We start from the raw sequence: 18,656 nt of genomic DNA on the forward strand, positions 1-18,656 counted from the left end.
TATATATATATGAATATATATAAATAAATACACACACACATAAAATAAAGCAGGAACATTCAGAAGGACTTAAACCAGGAATGATGAAATGACCAGTTGGCAGGTATGCCAGATATATATAGACCTCAAAGTCCATATCTGCAGTGTTTCTTATAATTTTTGATTTCAGAAAAGTTAGAAAACACCTTGCTTAACAGATTAATACAATTTCTTCTCACTCTTTCTCATCTAAATCACTCTCATTGCTCATTCTACAGGCTATGAAAAAAAGTCAACAATGAAACCTCTCCCCTTTAAGCCTTCTTATGTTTGAATAAGTAAGATAAATTCGACTTCTACTGAACAGATCCAAAGACTGAGAATGTTTCCCTCCTTAGCTTGCAAGGAGTGTAATATTTCTGCTGGACATGTCTTTATTATAAGGAAGACTATTTCCACCTGATTCTTAGTCAGAATAAAATAATATTAGAAATGCATAGGATTCACATATATCTCGTTTTACAGACAGATTCAACACAAAAGTGTTTACGAGGAAAATTACTATCTTTACATACATACAACACGAGGAACAAAAGTTCTAGCATCTCTAATAAGTAAGGTTATCCAACTTTTACATGCTCATTGCAGTCCTGCTAAGACTAACTTGTTAGTGGTGACTAGGTTCTGAAGGGAATTAATTATAGTAGCTGCCATTAAATGTAAAAGATTCACAAGCAGGTAATGTACTATAATTATAATGCATTATAATATGCCATAGATACTCTCTGTACTTAGAGTAAGAAATAAATGCAACACACTAGATGATTCAATGTTGCCAAGTGCTGACTTTTAATCTTGGTTTGTCTATGTGGTTGAAAACAAAAGTATTTTTATAACATACAGGTTTTATAGTGATCTGTAAATAATGAATCTGAGTATTAAAATATTGATTTTCTGTATATGTTGTACTGGATGCAATACAACAAAATACAAGTGTCACTTCTGATTTTATCCTTATTCAATACTAATTTAAAAAAGAAAGGAAATTCACTCACAAAAATGAAAAGTTATTTCTGAAGCTACACTATATTTCAGTCATTAGATGATTCCCATATTCATTAAAGTCTCTTGAACATTGATAAAAGCAACATAAATAAATTGTCAGGTTTATTTACAATCATTCACAGAAAATGATAGTTGCATTTTTACATTCAATGATATTAACTTTTCGTTGATTTAATACCTTCTACTACTCTCTGTTGGTAGCCTGAATATGGTAATACAAGACAACCTATTAGAATTATATCCTTTTTTTTTTTTTAATAGGATCTAATTCAGAAAAGCATACCAGCCTTTTTTTTTTTTTTAAATCTGGAAGAAAAGCAGCAATATATAAGCTACAATTCATAACAAAAGAAAGGGATTTTAACCTTACACAATAGTGTGATACCTAATTTAGGATTATTTTCAATTTTTTTCCATGCTAAAGAAACCCCCCAAAACTCAAGCAATGACACTAAGCCTTTTGTTTGGATTTTGGATAGCAGTCCACTAGTGTTGTCACAGAGCAAAAAGTCTTAAACAATTGTTCTTTGTGTAAAGAGCTGCCTTTAGCTTTTTGTATCATAACAGTGGTAGGAACTACAGAACTTCCTATTAAGTTTTTTTTCTTTTCTCTATTACCTTTTTACAAATTTTATAGGCATACTCACAGCAGGTAGTGCAAAGAAAGAAATGCCAAGTAAAGCAAATCCTGCAGAAAGCAACCTTCCAAGCCAAGTAAGAGGAGTTTTGTCTCCATAGCCAATGGTTGTCAATGTGATCTAAAAATAAATTGATTAACAATATGGTTTACCAGAAGTCACTAAGAGATTATTTGCAGATGATTTACATTGCATGAAACAGCATTTCCACTAAGATACATGAAATACATACAGTTCTTCCTCGAGGAAAAACAAACGTAAATAAATTAACATTAATACACTTTTCTATGGAAACTTAATACTGTTTATGACTGAATAAGACTGAGATAAATAATAAATGTGAGAAAAAGACCTAAATAAGCAATAAGTAAGTTTAAAAAATAAAAAAAACCCAGAAGGTCTGGGTCTGTGGTTTCCATTATAATCCAGAATAATATAGTGTGTTAACTTTTTTTTCTCAAAGTTGAGGCAGATTATGGGAAATTATGGGAGCTAGGCAGAAAAAAGTGTTCTTTGACATGGATGTAAAGGTATTTCACCTATTTTCTATGGGGATATATAACTGAATGTATTTGCACAGCTACACAAATACAAAGTACACAGAGATTATATTGGAAAAATATGAGGAGAGGAAGTTGAAGTTCATAGTTGATATAAAGTCAAAGGAACAGCAAGAAGCAGCTGCATTTTCTACAAATCCATCAGTACAATCTGAAGTGGATTATCTTCTGAAACACAAAAAAACACTAATCAAAAGATGGAAGGAACTTTAAGAAGTTCCTGGTCCTTTCCCCTTCCTTATGACTGGCTCAGATATATACTCCTGTCACTCCTGACATGAAGGTCCAAAGACTACTGCACAGAAGCAGATGCAAAGGTACCTCAGGATGTTGGACAATGTTAGCTCAGACCTACGTGAGGAGAGGTCAAAGAGGAAGGAGAGGGCATCTGCAATCCCTTCATGTAGTGAGTGTAATCAGAGGCTCAGCATACAGACGTTTCAAAAGCTGTGCTGTGGAGGCCAGCATCCCTGCTGTGTAGCACCAGTGCAGATGATGTCAGAGTCTGGAACATGTGGGAGGGCTCTGCACATGCAACTCATTGACTGCAGGCCATATAGAAATGCAGTGCATATGCAAGGCTGCTGGGATAATGATGTGTGGTTGTGGTTTACTGAGCATATCTCCAAGGCAAAAGATTACGTCTTCATATCTGCATGTGGCTGAGGGTCTTCCCCAACCCAAAGAAATGTCCTCCAGGCTACTCCTGGCCTGGGAAGTGTGCCAGTCCCAAAGCTGGGGACTGGACTGTCATGAGAAAGTCACGTCTCTGGACTTCCATTTTGGGGAGTTTGGACCCACCCTGCTGGCTGGTGTGGGCAGCTGGAGGAGGCGTGGGCAGACCAGAGAATTTCCGACGGCAGGGTAAGAGGCAGCAGGGCACGTGCTCAGGCAACAGCCCACAGTGTTAAAGGACAAAGATAGACAACAGTAGGCTGAATGCCAAGGACTCCAGGGACTGTTATTAGTGGAGAACATGTGCACAGAGAATTATTTTACATCATGTACCAAATGTGGGCAAGTTCAGGCTTAGCAAATATTCTGGCAGGAATAAATTCTTCAGGAAAATGCCTTCTAGAGACATTATTTTGCTTCCAGCTTCCTCAAAGTTCATTCCTAGGCAAGAAGGCCAAAGCTGTTCTATTTAATTCCTGGGGTCATCAGAGGACAAAAGAAGGAAAGTCTTTTGGAAGTAATTAGATTTCAGCTGTTTAGGGCTCTGTAGATAGTAAACAGTGCTTTTAATTGCTCCCATTGTTGGGAACAAGCTGCGAGTGTAATTTACCCTGAAAAAGCCATAGTGACTAAAAGAGAGTGAGCTGAATTAAGGCTGCAGCTGAAATTTCAAGTGGTCATCAAGTCTCAGGTTTTGTAATGCTAGCCTGGTCAAAGACACACCACCTTGCATGCTTATCAGGTCTCGCTCTCCTTCCTTGCTCCCCTTCACTTCCCTGCCCTATCCCCTCTTCCCAGCTTTTGCTGGACTCTTTGGAGAGCCAATGCAACCCAGGCAGGTGGAAAGAATTATCCACATTTCTGTGTGGTTTGTTTCTGCTGTTTTGGTGAGTTGTGGTAGCTCATGGAGGTGCCTAACAAACTCCAGAGCCTGCACAAGGCAGCACGTGGCTGAGACTGAGCGATAAGGAGGAAGGGAGATGGGAATGCAGGTTCCTTTTTTCTGGCAGAGGTGAGCTGATGCAACCACACTCTTGGCCTGGTGGAGGGGCTTGATTTGTTTGTCCTTTGTTTGCTGAAAAAAGTATTCCCGGCTCTTCTCATCAGCGGGCAAGTGCAGAATAGTTTGAGGCTATTAAGACCCTGAGAACAACGAAGAAAATGAATCCTTAAATAAAAGTTCCTCAAAATTTGTTTCCAGGCCAGTCATTGCAAAGCAGTTTGAAGCTCTGGAACGAGCCCAGTTTCTTGGCTTTTGTCCAGCTCTGTATCTCTGCCAGATGCTGGAAAGTATAGAGATATCTCCTGCCTGGGCTGACAAGAAGGAAACAGAATTGAGTGTCATCTTCATATTAATGATATTGCCACTGAGCTGTCTTCCAAAGGAGTCAAAGATAAACTTGAACCTTTGGATCTGACATCTGGGAGCAATCCAAAATGAGGAGCAGTCACACAGACCATGTCTCTGGAATTTCTCCAAAGAAAACAACAAGACCATATTAAAGCCTTTTCCCCCATTCTTTTAGGTCTTGAGGACCTAATGATAACAGTCTACGATTAAGAATATGAGTGGCTTCTAGCTCACTTTAAACTGTTTTATCTCAGGACAGTGTTTACACGGGTGTATAGGTGTCAGCGCTGCGCCGTATCATCTTACTCAACACTGAACAAATGGGTTTGATTTTCATTTTATATTTCTCTCATCGCACAACCAAGAAAATATTTTTCCGGACAACTTCAGCGTCAAGTTTGGGAATAATCCCCTGCATCTTTGTCAATGCTGCGAGTGAATGACTAAACCACTGGCCAGGCCCTGACTGGCATAATCCTGAGGTTAAATTAACTGAACAGGGTGTGGAAAACTACTGGACGTGAGATCATGACAACATGAGAAATTTCCAGATGTAACTGATGGTAATGTAGGATGCAGACAGAAGTTACAGCTAGCCCTGTGAGGGAAGGCTGGATCCCACAGGTGGTTAAGGAAGAAGTGACCAAAGTTAAAAGGTGACTGGAGGAAATTATTTGGGACCTTTTGGGGATGACAATCTTGGAAGGACAACAGCACCTAGGTGACTGCATCAGCAGTACCATACAAGGCCAAGAAAGAGCAGGTAACTGAACTACAAAATCTGTAGCAAACCTGTGAAGGAAATTAGGAACAGGTTGTTTCAGAGGAGACTTGGTCAGAGGTAAAGAAAATAAAAGTGAAAAAAATAACAAGGTGTGTAAACCATGTCTTTCTGGGGATATCTGTTGAGCAGGCCTATGTGTGGTCACCACAGCAAAAATAAGGACAAAAATCCCAACCCTTTTAGAGTTGGTTTGTATAGGATTCCTTTCACTCAACTTGAAAAATAAAATGCTTAGGTGTTTAGCATGATCTGGTCACCGCAACATGCACAATGGAAAGAGAGATTCCTCCAACAGGTAATTCATCCTACTCTAAAATGTAGGACATAGGCTTGCCTTAAAACAAATGTCTAGTGCCACCTTAGATGCCCTAGGGTATCTGAACAAGGACCAACCACAGAAGAGGCAGCAGACTCCAGCAGATCTTCCACAGTGCTGTATGCCTATGTTCAAGCAACTAAACAACATCCCTACATGGCTAAATGAGTGAGCTGAGTCCTATCTTTTGTACCAGATGCAAACTGCTACATTTTGGTTGCTTCTACAAATGAGGTGTCTGGACAGACCAGCCAAGACAGGTAGTGTCACCTGGCTAGACTCAAAACTCACAATGATGACAGAATTTTTGTTATATCTCATTGTTGAAGCCAATAAATATGATAATAATAAGTGAGGTAGTACAATAATGGATGTGATTATATAACCTAGATGATTTCAATTAGATGAGATAGGACCCAGGAGGCCCTCCTTTACCCTAATATTTCTTTCTGATGCCATTTAATGTTCTGCTAGCAGTACTTACCTTTTGAATCTTTACCTGACATCAATTAACTGGAAAAAATGTAGTTTGCTCATGCTATCATTACATTAAATGGGAAAAATGTCATCTATATTAACTCATTTGAGCTAGTAATTGTGACAATATTATTCATTGTGATATGTTTTGTTCACCTATGGGTCATCGTGGAGTGCCAGAGCCATTCTGTATCCAAATGTAACTACTGGATACTTCTAGAGAATACTGACGTATTTAAGAGAAACTTTGTCAAATGTGTAAGAGAGACAGGAATCTTAATTGTATTACATTTGCAGGTAAAACTAATTGATGTACAAACTAAATGCCACTTTAAGCACACACAGTTCTAGTTAACACTAGCAGTTCTCAGAAAACCATGCATGATTTGGTTTTGAAATACTTAAGTTTTTGAATTGACCTTTTGTTCCTGTATAGTTTATTTATTTTATTCTGTTAAATTCATTTACCTTCTCTACCAAAGCAATTTTTGAACTTGAGCTCTTCATAGAACACACACTGTTATGTGCCGCTGTGTTAGGCAGCACTGTGGGAACCCCAACCACAAGAATATTCACAATAGTAACATTAGCACGATGTTTAAACTGCAGGTTGCACAGTATAATATGCAATTGCAAATACAGTGGAGTATTTGTAAATTAGGATGCCATATTCTGCCTTTCATTCCAGTGTAAAAATATGGGCTTCAGAAATGGAGTCAGTGAAATGACCATAACAGGGTAGGGCCCTCAAATAATCTGACTTAGTGAATGGGTTAATTGCTGCATGCTGGGTCTGGTCCTGGTAAGGGAGGGGGGGGCATAAGTACCACTAAAAGCTTGAAATTTAAGGCGACTATTTGTGCCTGACTTCAATGCAGCCTTTTTTTTTCTTTTCTTCTTGTACCTCTGCCATCACATAATTCAGTCTGGGATTTGGTAGATTCTCTGTGGTTTAAGTTAGAACGACTTTTGCAAATAAACAAATCAATGAGACTAAGCATTGATTTCCCCTAGAATGCGACACAATCTGACCTTTTCAAAATCTGCATGTGGGTTACTCTGGCAGTAAAAACAACCATGACTAAGAAGCACATTATGCATTTCCCACATACTGTTTTGCATATTATACAAAAAATACTATTATTAAAATGGCAAAGATAACAGGTAAGAGGAAACACTGATTTTTCAGTAACTTTGTGCACTTAAGCACATTAAAAATTTAAATGTATTTGTGTCACACACTGGGGAAAGAAGAAAAGATATGGAAATATACACTATAGATTGTTTTCAGGTTTTTGATTATAATTTGTTGTTTTTCCTGATGATGTCAAAAGATTCCTATTTTCTCAGTTGCACTACTTATTTGACCTATGAATCACACATTTTCACTTCATAGTGTACAAAATATTTTAAGCACCACTTTATACAATGATTATTTCTTAGCAGGGTTTTCCCTTAAAAAATAGCAGTCAGCAGGTAGTGGTGAAGAAAATTCTAAAATAAAGACCTTGTTCCTGCCACTTAGAGCTGCTCAGGGAGAAGGATCTGGATCTAACAGGAGCCTCAGTCAGATGTCAGAGTTGAGGTCTGAGTTTGCTGTGACTTTCCCGTTCTTTGTGCATATATTTCCCCTTGCTATTGCCTGCTGGCAGGTGGGTACAATCCTCTGCTTGGTCCAAACTCCCTGCCTATGCATTGCTGTCACACATGGCTTTGTGGAGAGCTAGAGTGTCTCCTGGAGAACTGAATGGCTCAAAACATGTGTTCCCAGACCCATGCACTGCCCCAGGAGGGTCTCTTGCAGGTCCACATCCCCACTGCTACCCCCAAAGGGGCAATGGTGTTCGCAGACTTCTGGAGCCAGGGTACCCATCAGCGAGGACACCAGCACTCCAAGCCAGATGCTTCATGACTGTGTCAATACAGGACTGTTAGAAAGATTTAAGCCAATTCTAGACCTTAGCTTTTGAAGAAAAGTGAAACAAAACAAACTACAGTGATGCAGCTGAGGGCAAAACCTTCTCTCATGGCTTTATCCAATCAGAATTTTACATGTGTTTGGATTACAGGATAAAAATGTGTATTTTATCAGAGATTTGCCTTGATGCTCTAAAGCAACAAGTTTCAGGAAATGTGTTTCTGTATATTTGTAAATGCACAAGTCTGGCTTTTCCAAGCTCCCAATTCTGTGCACTGATAACACAGAAATATAGTCTTTAGGGAAGACATGTAACAAATGATTAACCCTTAGAGGAACAAATTTCAAATACATAAACTAGTCCTACTAATAGAAAATGACCTTGTCCTTTGCTCAAAACGTAAACAAAACTTATTGAAAATATATCTCAAGGATTTAAAGCATTTTGGAAAGGGCTTTTGCACAGTCTATCTATGCATGCTCTGAGCCTGTGGATACTACTGAGTCTAGATGAAGTCTTGTCAGCAGAAGGTCTGAGGTAAGAAAGCTTCATTTCTGCATCACTCTGATGAGAAAAGGTGGCAGAGGCTTGTGCAGGTCTCGCACTTATTCCAGGAAAACTAATGAGTGCTCTAGGTTATGTCAGCATTAATGATCTCACAGGCATCATTTCACTACCCAGACACTGTTAGAGCTCATGGCATTTGTTCTACTGCATCAAAAGGAAAAGAAAAGCAGTTTTATACTGCCTGGCAATAGTTCTGCCACAGGCTTTGTTGGAGCAGATTTCTTAAGCTGCCTAAGTAACTCCCACACAGTGCAGGAGTCTAGAATACTATAGGGCATTTTTAAGCAAAAACCCCTATTCATTGTACCATTAAAAAAAAAAAAGAAATTAAAAATTTCAGACCTAGTTTTCCATTGTTCCCTTAAAGCCTAGTTTATTTAGACATGTAAGCATTCATATAATCCTCCTTCTTTCAGAAAAGCAGCCAGGCATGCACTCAGATCTCAGTTTTCAACCAGTTAAAACCAATTGATTTGATAGTTAAGCATGAGCTCAACTAAATCAGGAGTTTTGCACCTGTAAAAATAACACTGCTGAAGGACAATGGCAATACTTACTCTTGCTTTTTGTGCTCAAGGTACACAGAAAGGAGAAACATCATTCTAAGGGCACTGATGACACTTTTCCTTTCACCACACAGTGATGTAAGGACTTTTCCCCCTCTTTCTGTCCTGACACATATTCCTCTTCCTGCTCTGCAGTTTACAGCCCTCTGATTTGGATCAAAGCAGGTCTTTGTGGGACCATATTACAAACTGTAATACTGAAAGGATCTAGGTTGAAAAAGAAAATGCTTTATTCTCTTGAAGGTTTAGTGGTCTGATTTGCAGCAGAAACACATAAACGGCTGTTCTGCAGGATGGGGTCAAATGAACAGCTGGAGGAGGTGGAGGAACTCAGACCAGTTTTCTGCCAGTGAAAACAATTCACTGAACAGCACGCTAAGTTAAAATCCACAGTAGGTGAAATTCAAAGCACTCTAGCACAGTGGTTAAAGAATGAATATTATTTTTCTGTACTTACTGTGCCCCACCAGAGAGCATCTGCATATGTGGAGAATTGGTTATTTGCATCTTTTTCCACCAGATAAACCAGGAAAGATGAAAAGATGAGTACTAAAAATCCTATGTACCAAGCTGTGATTAATTCCTAGATAAAAGAAATCAGATATCAATATCCATTTGAAAGGTTGAACAGAATGGCATTTCAAGGAAGACATAATGAAAAGATCTATGTACTTTTTTGGCATTTGAGCTGTCAAAAGTCAAATGCTTCCCTACAGATACAAATTTTCTCTGAAAGTGGAGCGAGTCTACTGCTATGGTTTGATGCTTCAGCAGCTTCACCAATATAACTCAAATTACAACTGCATATCAAGGACAATTTTTTCACCATTTTCTAAACACTGTTAGTGTTTAACATGGCCTGATGTATCTGTGTTAACGCCCATTACAATTGAAGTTATTTCAGAAAAAATTTAGGTATTCTGCTCAAAATGGATACATATTTGTTTCCTTGGCCTTTTGTCAAATCACCTTGAGTGAAGATATCAACTAGGCAAAATCAGCATCTAGGATTACGTACCTTGCTATGTGCATAAACTACTGAACCTAATAATTTCCAAGTGCCTCCTCTTCGGTCCATGCGCACCATACGAAGGATCTGTAGGAAACGAAGACTTCTCAGTGCTGATGTTGCAAAAATGTTACCCTGAGTTTTTGCAGAAACAACTGCTATTGAAGCGATGAGAACAATGATGTCTGAAAGAAATACATTACAGAAAACATTAATGACCAAGTACCAATAAATACCATATATATGTACATGAGCTGAATGAGGGGACAAAAGAGAGACTCCTGTGGTGAATGGGAATCTGAAGCATTGAGACTCCTGTTTGAGGTAGGGATCTGAGGTAAGGGCTGGTGTCAAAAACCACCTTGGGAGCCTCCAGGGTGAAAACTGAGGGTAGTAACTCTGAAAATATAAAGGATAAGAGGAGCACTGTTGAAGGAACCTCAGGTAGGAGCTTTGAAGCCCAATCATAGAAGCCTGCTGATGTAGCAAAATGTACAAATCAGTAGATGGATAAGAATGTTTTTCCTTTCTGTCTTTTCCCATAGCAAGTTTCCTATGAAAAGGCAAGTGAAAAAAGAATGAAAAAAGAACACAAAGGTAGGAAAAAAATAGAGCAGCCCCAGTGGTGAAAGTCCAGTGGAACAAGCGCAAGTATTAATTTCCTCAAAGTACAAACACTGTGTGGTTGAGGCATGTAGTTTCTGGACATAACTTCCCTGTTGTACCGTTTCCTGGAAAGGAAGAAATACAGTGCTGGGTACTCAGAAGCATTCTTTTAGCTGGCAACCTGCAAAGTTTGTTGAAGTTCAGCAAGTGTTAGGATTTATTTCTTCAGGTCACAGATTCAAACTGTGAGAGCAAGTTTGTTCTGCATAAACTAATCATTCAGCTGCCCTTAGAGCCAGAACAGCATTTAAAGGGAGATGAGGAGAAGCAGCACAGTGATGGCACGTGGATCCTGAGAGAAGCCATAATGTTCTTTTATGATGATTGAGGCAGACACACCGGTATGCACAGAGTGGAAAAGCACAGAACAAGCTCTGTGTTACTTAATCACCTCATAATTAATTTCCTGACCTTCTTTAAAAGCTTAAAGAGCCTTTGTGAGAAATACTTGGTTTAAATCTTAGGATTTTGTGCTGTTTGCATGTTTCTATGCAAGGATAATCTAAACCTGTGTTTGCCAGTGAAAAACTGAAAGTTCTTGCTGACATACATTTTGCTTCTTTTGTGCTGGGTATGAACACTCATCTTGTCCCAAGTGTAGCTCCTACAAGTCAAGAACGACCCAGTAAGCGGTAAGGCTCCCCACAGGCGAGTGCTGAGAGAGACTGGCTGTACTTCCAAGCAGGAGATTCTTTCCTTAGCCTGCTGTAGTACAGTGGGAAATACACTTTGTTCATTCTGCTCAGCCACCAAAGCAAGTTGAGGTCCAAATACCCTTGCCTGCAAACATCCTGGGTTTCTCTGAATTCACCTATGGATAGCTTTGTCCTCTTATTACAATACTAAGGGTAAAGACAGCCTGTAGTTTAAAGAACGACCTGTTAAATTGTGTAAATCCTTGTCACAAGATCCTAAAAGTTTACATAGGTTTAAAGCTAGCAGGAAGATCTCATGGGAGAAGATTTAATCCTGGACGAATTAACACTTCTGGCTCAGGACATCTCCAAGTAGCAGGCTGTTGGAACCTGAGAGAGTTTTATGGAAAAATACTGCTGTATGTTTGCCTTGCTTGTGTAATCTTCCTTGACCGTTCACTGTTGGCAAGCATCACTGTTGGACACAGTGTGTTAGGCTGACCTTCTGCCTGTCTTATGGTCTGACATTGTAAAATGTCTTTGGCTACTACATAGGTAGGTCATAGGTGGCTACTGTAAAATTGACTACCACAAAAGCTGGATTTGCTTCTAAGATGTAAACCTAACAAGTTCAGAGATCAAGAAGAGCCAGAAATAGTTAAAGTGTCTTGAAGCATCTCTGCACAGTACAAGTCGCAAGAGCATGACAACCAGATGCAGGAAGTCTGGGTGAGAATTCAGAAAAATAGATGAGGTGGGATTCAGCTCCATGTGAAATTTAAATTTAGGTGTGTACATGTGAAGCAGGTGTCTAAACTCCCCGTGCAGCACAAGGAAATCACATCAACTGAGAGAGGTGCAAGTAATCCTCAGGAAGGCTCCTGCTGGCTGCTCAGCTGGCTTGTGCTCTGGGCTTGGTACAAACAAGGCTCGATTCAGCTGCCCAAATTTATTTGTCCAGTGATATTTGAGATGCCTCGAGGTATCTGAGACATCCCCTAGATTTGTCAGCTATGCTCTCAGACCTGGTAAGGCTGTGCCCTTCAGGAGAAGTCACTGGAGAGTGGGGAATATCATGTAACAGAGAACAACTCTATGTACTCCGCTGAACTAAGTCCTGGGTCTCAACTGACTATACTAGAGGTATAGACATGTAGGACACACGTACCCACCTACAAGCAAATGTCTATATTTAGGCATGTTTATCTGCATCTAAGGCTCACATAGAGTGTGCTGGAAAGCCTTGAGCAATACGGACTGTGTTGAAGAAAGGGTGTCCCTGGTAACTAAGATGACGGTAAGGTTAGCTTGGCTTGTCCCATGCTGCTCCAAGAAGAGCAGCAATGTAACAGCTGTTTTTAATTAGTGGTGATTTGCTAGCAGCAAATCAGATATCATTAGAAAAGCAGTGTGCACTCTGGCAAATCGTCCTTAAAACCTAAAAACCAGTAAGGTCACCTAAACATTATTAATTATGCATTTGGTCTGGAAATTATTAAAATGCTTACTGCCAGTTTTGGTCACCCTCAACCATTCTCAATAGGACAGTCTTTTACAAAAAAACACTGATTTGCCGTGACCCTTATTCCTGGTCATTCCAGGAGCTCTGACAGCTTTCCTTATAACATGGAGTTTCCTGGAGGTCCCCCACTGCAAAAAATTAAAATTAATTCAGTTTTACCAGCACCACACAGCATCTGCCCCGTGCTGCTGGAAACCCTCTGCCCCACTGAGTGTCTCTGGTCCTTTCTGATTGTGAGAGACAAAGAAGCCAACAGCAGCATAGCTCTCTACTCCCTTTTTAAAAGTATTGGTCCAAGGGAGCTACCTACTTGTGTATACCCTTCTAGATGGAGGGTAGGGATGGGGAGAAGCAAAGGGAGGAAAGGCTGAGGAAACTGAGGGGCAGAAAACACACTGGCACATGTTCAAAAAATATTTGGAGGGAAGAGAGCCTTCCCAAGCTGCTGGTGGTTTTTTCACACCTTGCTCTCTCATCTTCTTCACCTCTTCACAATACACCAACCTCTCCTCCAAACCCACCCCCACCAACACCTCAAGCAGGGAATAGAAAATCTGTTGCCGAAGGCAGCCCTCCCTGGCTGTGTTTCCCTCGGAGGCAGGGAAGGCAGGCAGGAACATTATTTCAGCGTAGTTTAACTTGCCAGGAACAGGTGTAAGATAAATCAAAATAAATCCTTCTTGGAATGAAATCAGAGTCCAAAGAAAATTTTGCAACAGTTGAAAGTCACTTCTAAATATGTTAAACTTGCTTGGTTTTCTTATCTAGGCATACCCTGGAAAAATGAAAAGTTAAGTAAAATACTTTATTATTCTCTTCCTGCCACATTTTTATCCAATGTACTTCAGGTGCCTTTTGCCCTCCTTTAAGCAAGAGAGCAAAATATACCACTTGAATTTAGCTCAAATCTCCATGGTATTTGCTCTTTACCTTTTAGTGTCAAAACTGGGAAATTAGGAAGAAGTAAATAGCAACATTTCAATTAATTTAATGGGGACTCAGGTTTCACTCTGTATCTTGCTGTAAAGCACCAGGAAAATTTGGGATGTGAGAGTGAGTAATGGGCGGTATAATTCCAGACTTCTCTGTAATGATTTACTAGAAGACAGAAGTTTCTGATGTACATTTACATCTTTGATATTTACCAAGCTAATATCTGTGTATGATCTTCCAAAATGTTAAGTTCCTCTTGAGCTATGATGCCGATTTTATTAACTCTTTAGAAAGATATATTTTTATTCTTGCAGATAGCATCGTCCCTTGTTAACTCCAGTCTGAGATTTCAGATCTAGTCAGCAGATTTTGCAATGTTCACTTTTGAACACTTAATTTCAAATTAAATTTCAAACAATGGATTTTTCCACTTCAGACATTTCACTTAATACCTCTCAAGAAAATCCTGAGATTACACGAAATTTTTATTAATAGTAATTTAGCAGAGGCTTTTTTAGTTGACAGCCACCATGTTAACAACTGGGGGACCCCCTGAAAAATAAAAAATAAAAAAAGATTAACCCTGAACTTGTATGTGTAATAAATAATGTTGGGCTGCCTTACCCAGCTCCAGCTTGGTCAGAAACTCCAGATCACGTGGGTTACCAATCAAGGTGGTGTTAGCATTTCTAGGCTATAAGTACTTCTAATGGCAACTCTGTGACTGAGAGATTAATAATGATAAAAAAGGAACTACCAAAAATCATCATAATGGTTTATTTTACTTCTAATGACTTTTTCAATGTAACTTTCCTACTATAAACTTTTTGGATGTTGTGAAATTTTACAGTATTCAGAGGTATCCTGCTAATAGATCCAGTTATATAGGTAAAAGGGTGAACACAGAAGTTTTACTTGGATATTGCAAAACACCCCAAAGCCTTGATGTGCCATCAGGACAATCTCTAAAATAACAGGATGTTAGGATGATATTAGGAAATGTAATTAATGTCAATCTCTCACTCGCTTAAAGCTCGTGTACATGCTCAAACTAATACACAAATCTGCATTATCTTTCTCTCTTTCATATTCTTCAGTTTCTTAGTGTGTAAGAAGATGTCAGTGAGAGCTTTTCCTGTTGCCTGCATTTAATGCTGGTATGTTGGAAAGACCTTTCCTTCTAAATAAAAACGACACTTTGAGCGAATACAGGTTAAATGAATCTTGTGATAATTTTTTCTCTGATTTTACCTGAATAGAAAGTCAAGAATATTTAACCATTTTAGGACCATCACTGTATCATCAAAATAGTGTTTGCTATAAATCCACAGAAAATGCTCTGTTTACACATCCTTGTTAAGAATATGCAGGAAACTGCAATGGCTGTCAATTACTGTGTCTACTCTGCCTACAGAACAGCACAGAGAGGCAACAAACCTAGCACAGCAATAGGACACATCTCCTCAAAACTGCAAGAACAAGCAGAAAATCTCAAGATTGTGGTTTATCTAGCTTGCAGCTGTATTAACTCACAAAGGAAATTAACTGGCAACCATATGACCAAATCTAGGCTACCCTTAAGCTGTCCTTCTAAGGTCTAATTTTGGGCTAGAGTTATTACATATGACACAGAGAGAAGACACAGCTTGTAGTGGTCATTCTTATGAATAGTTCTCACTCCTGAAAAAAGGCAGCACTCTGATTCTGTGGTGTTATAGAGCCACCAGGCTCCATAATCAACTAAAAGCACCAGGGGTGCTTTGATATCGGCTCAATCTGCTTACCATGGCCCAGGTTATGCACACGTATTGCAGGATGGTGAGCAATTATTCTCACTCACTGAGGAGTTTAAATAAGTTCGAATCTAGATTTACAATAACAGCTACATAGAAACAAGTAAACACTTTCTATTTGGAGTTCCTAGGAGGTGTGAGTAGTGGAAGGGAGGGAATAATCAGCTTTTTAGTTTTTCTAATATCTCTTTGTATATCAGTCCTTCCAGTAGCTTCATCAAGTTTATTGCTCTTCTCAGAACTCCCTTCAATTTGTCTACAATAGTCTCCACAACTAGGTGACCAGGACCAGAGGGTATCATCTAATCAATGTAGAAATGTACTTTGAATTTTTATCAGACACTACACCACAAAGTTAATACAACACACATTCTGGACCACTGTATTTGAGCACATTATGTTACAGAAGCATGATAACAAAAATATAGTAAATGGACTGTATCATAAAACGATACAAATCATTTTAAAACAGTTTAAGGTATAGCCTGATGACTGACACCTAAGTTAGGCTATAGATCAGTGTGTGAAAATAAGGTTGCTCTGTTTCAGATTCCTAAAAGAAAAGGTCCATTTATACAAATTTATCTATAGGAACAGCAGTGTTTTTGCACAGCCTGGTAATGTATTTGGTGTTGCTGTATTTTATATGGCTGTGGACTGGCTAAAAAAAAAAAAAAAAAGGAAAAAAAAAGAAATAGAAGAAAAAGACATTCATAGAGTTTAAGGCTTCTGAATACCCTAATAGAGGGTTATTCTGAGAGGGAAATAATTGTATCATTATTCCTTGAGCACTTGTTGAGAAAGGTCATAGAATGGAAAAGGTCATTTCATCATAACTGGCTGCAAAAATGCTTTTAGCTTCAAACAAGGGATTAACCACTTCCCTCTACTGGTTCAAGAGGGCAAAGAATAAAAATTGTGATTAGAGTGTGTTGTAACAGTTAATTTGAAAAGAGGCAAATTGTAATGTTTTCACCAGGTGGCAGTTCCTTTGCTCTGTGAATAGTCCCCTTGCTATGAAATCAGTGGGATATTTGCCACAGTTATGGCAGAAAAATTTGGTCTAATATGGGCTGAACTTCCAGTGACCTTGCATAAGTATTCAGCCTAGAAACCAAGAATGTTCAATATTTTTATCTTCATAATGTCCAGAATCTTAACTGATTTTTTTTTTTTTTTTAAGAATTAAACCTGTAATTACATCTCTGAACAGAGAGATGATCAATATTACCATATTTAGAAGGATTATGGATGTTATAATATTTTGTAAATTATCGCATTGGAAGAAGCAGAACTATTTATTGATGAAGTACAATTCAGTACATGCAAGATGGTCAAAATCTGCAAACTGGATTTTTAGAGGCTACTCTGGAGACATGTGGTCTTTTGAGATCACCTGAATTAACCCCCTGAAATATGAGATGCTCACGTATTATTCTCTGCCTATTAAAAAAACAGTTTAAATGTCATCCATCAAATTATATCACCTAAAAATCTCTAGCGTAATTTGGGAGAGGCAGGAAGCTGAGTTCTGTACCTCCCACAAAAAGCTGAGCAGATTTACAGCACTAAGGCCACAATTTTACAGAGAAAAAAAGCCTAAACATCACCATCAACGATAAAAAACCACCAATCAATATGAGATAATCTGAGCTTTCAATATAATACTAAAAATAATGGTGCTCAGGATTTTGAGTCCTGGCAAAATTAGCTTTCAGCTATGTCTGAATATAACTTTTCTTTCTGGTCAGGGATTGGATCTCTCTGCTCAGATGCCAGACAGGTTATGATTAATCGTCACCTACTAGTAAAAGTAATTGGCAGGATATCTTCAGGAAATTCTTGGGATGGATGACGCTGTTTGATTTTTGCAGGTGGTGTTGTCACATCAGCCAAAAAGTCTTTGTGTTTTCACATATATAAGACTCTCTGGATGGAAACCACCTTAATTGTCATTACAGGCAAAACAAGCTGGTGAGTTTGCTTTCTTTTGTAATCTTTTTTCAAGTTGCAAAACAACTTGGTATTTTTAGAAGTAAGAAAGTGAAATAGTTTTGCATATCAAGATACTTCTCAGAGATAAACAGATGAGTGTGAAAATTGACTTTTATTGCTGTGGAAAAACGGGAAGATAGGGATGTATGGCAGTGGCACAAAGAAGTGAAAGCAGTTATACAAAAATGTGTAATACTGTCTAGGAACTGAAGTGGAATTAAAAAAAATCCAGAGGTTACTACTTCTACTATATTGACTTTTTTTTTCTTCTAACAATGGAAAATGGACATATTAGTCACTGACTTAAGTTCTAAGGAGTCCATTAAAACTGATCTGTGCATAAAAACTTGGATTTTTCTTATTAATCAACTGAGCAACACTCCAGTGAAAAGATCAAATGCAACATACCATCTTGAAGCCTTCTCTCCATCTATAGCTTTCATTTGCAATGTACTGGAATAATCTGAGTAAGCAGAATATTTTAATGTGAAATGAAAGCAACCTTCTGGAAATAATACAGACATCTTTCCAGGATACATATTAATTTTATATAGGCAAAGTGCGTCTATTTAGAAAAGTAGCTCACCAACATGTAAAGCTATAATTTCAGGCAAAGAGAAAATGGTAGGAATTAAAATTATTTAAGATAAATTAAATTAAAATTTAAAACTTGAATATAAAATTATATATAGTATTATTTACAGGATATATAAACCCCATATAATATGTAATAATGAAATAATATATAATATAAAATACAGATGTATTTATATTACAAAAGCACTACTGTGTGGCGCTTAGTTGCCAGCTGGTGTTAAACAACACAACACAATATAAGATAAAATAAGTTATGTTTCATGTAATTTCAGTGCCATGGAAAATAAACTCTGCATTAAACATGCTTTAGAAGATCAATTCAAAGAGTTTATAACTGCAAACACTGTAAGGATTAGCTACAGCACCGTGACCTGATGCTGAAACTCCAGATTTGATGGGAGTCCCCAGAGTCCAGTGCTGGGGATGAGGTCAGTTCTGCAAAGCAGCTATGTGCAAATGGGGCCATACCCCATGGCATGTCACTGGTGATTGTGTCCGTGCGAGGACAGATGACATGGAGCTCCAACTCCCATGCCAGACCTCACCCTGGCACTTGGAGGTGTCCCTGCACCCTGGAGCGGGTCTCAGCCCAGTGTGTACCTGAGCCGG

The 18,656-nt window shown here is 38.6% G+C and overlaps 1 protein-coding gene across 1 annotated transcript in view; it reads right to left on the reverse strand.

Moving 5' to 3' along the window:
• LOC104521414 (potassium voltage-gated channel subfamily KQT member 5) overlaps positions 1–10,091 on the reverse strand; it is a gene marked incomplete at both ends in the record, with an annotated part of 46,902 nt that extends 36,811 nt beyond the window's left edge. Inside the window, 3 exons of the mRNA XM_010163399.1 lie at positions 1,692–1,802; positions 9,355–9,480; positions 9,916–10,091. Coding sequence (XP_010161701.1) covers positions 1,692–1,802; positions 9,355–9,480; positions 9,916–10,091 — 413 coding nt within the window. The remainder of the gene's footprint in view (positions 1–1,691; positions 1,803–9,354; positions 9,481–9,915) is intronic.
• Positions 10,092–18,656: the final 8,565 nt, after the last annotated feature.

Source organism: Antrostomus carolinensis, unplaced genomic scaffold (genome assembly GCF_000700745.2).
Source record: "Antrostomus carolinensis isolate BGI_N321 unplaced genomic scaffold, ASM70074v2 scaffold1142, whole genome shotgun sequence".
Classification (NCBI taxonomy): Eukaryota; Metazoa; Chordata; class Aves; order Caprimulgiformes; family Caprimulgidae; genus Antrostomus; species Antrostomus carolinensis.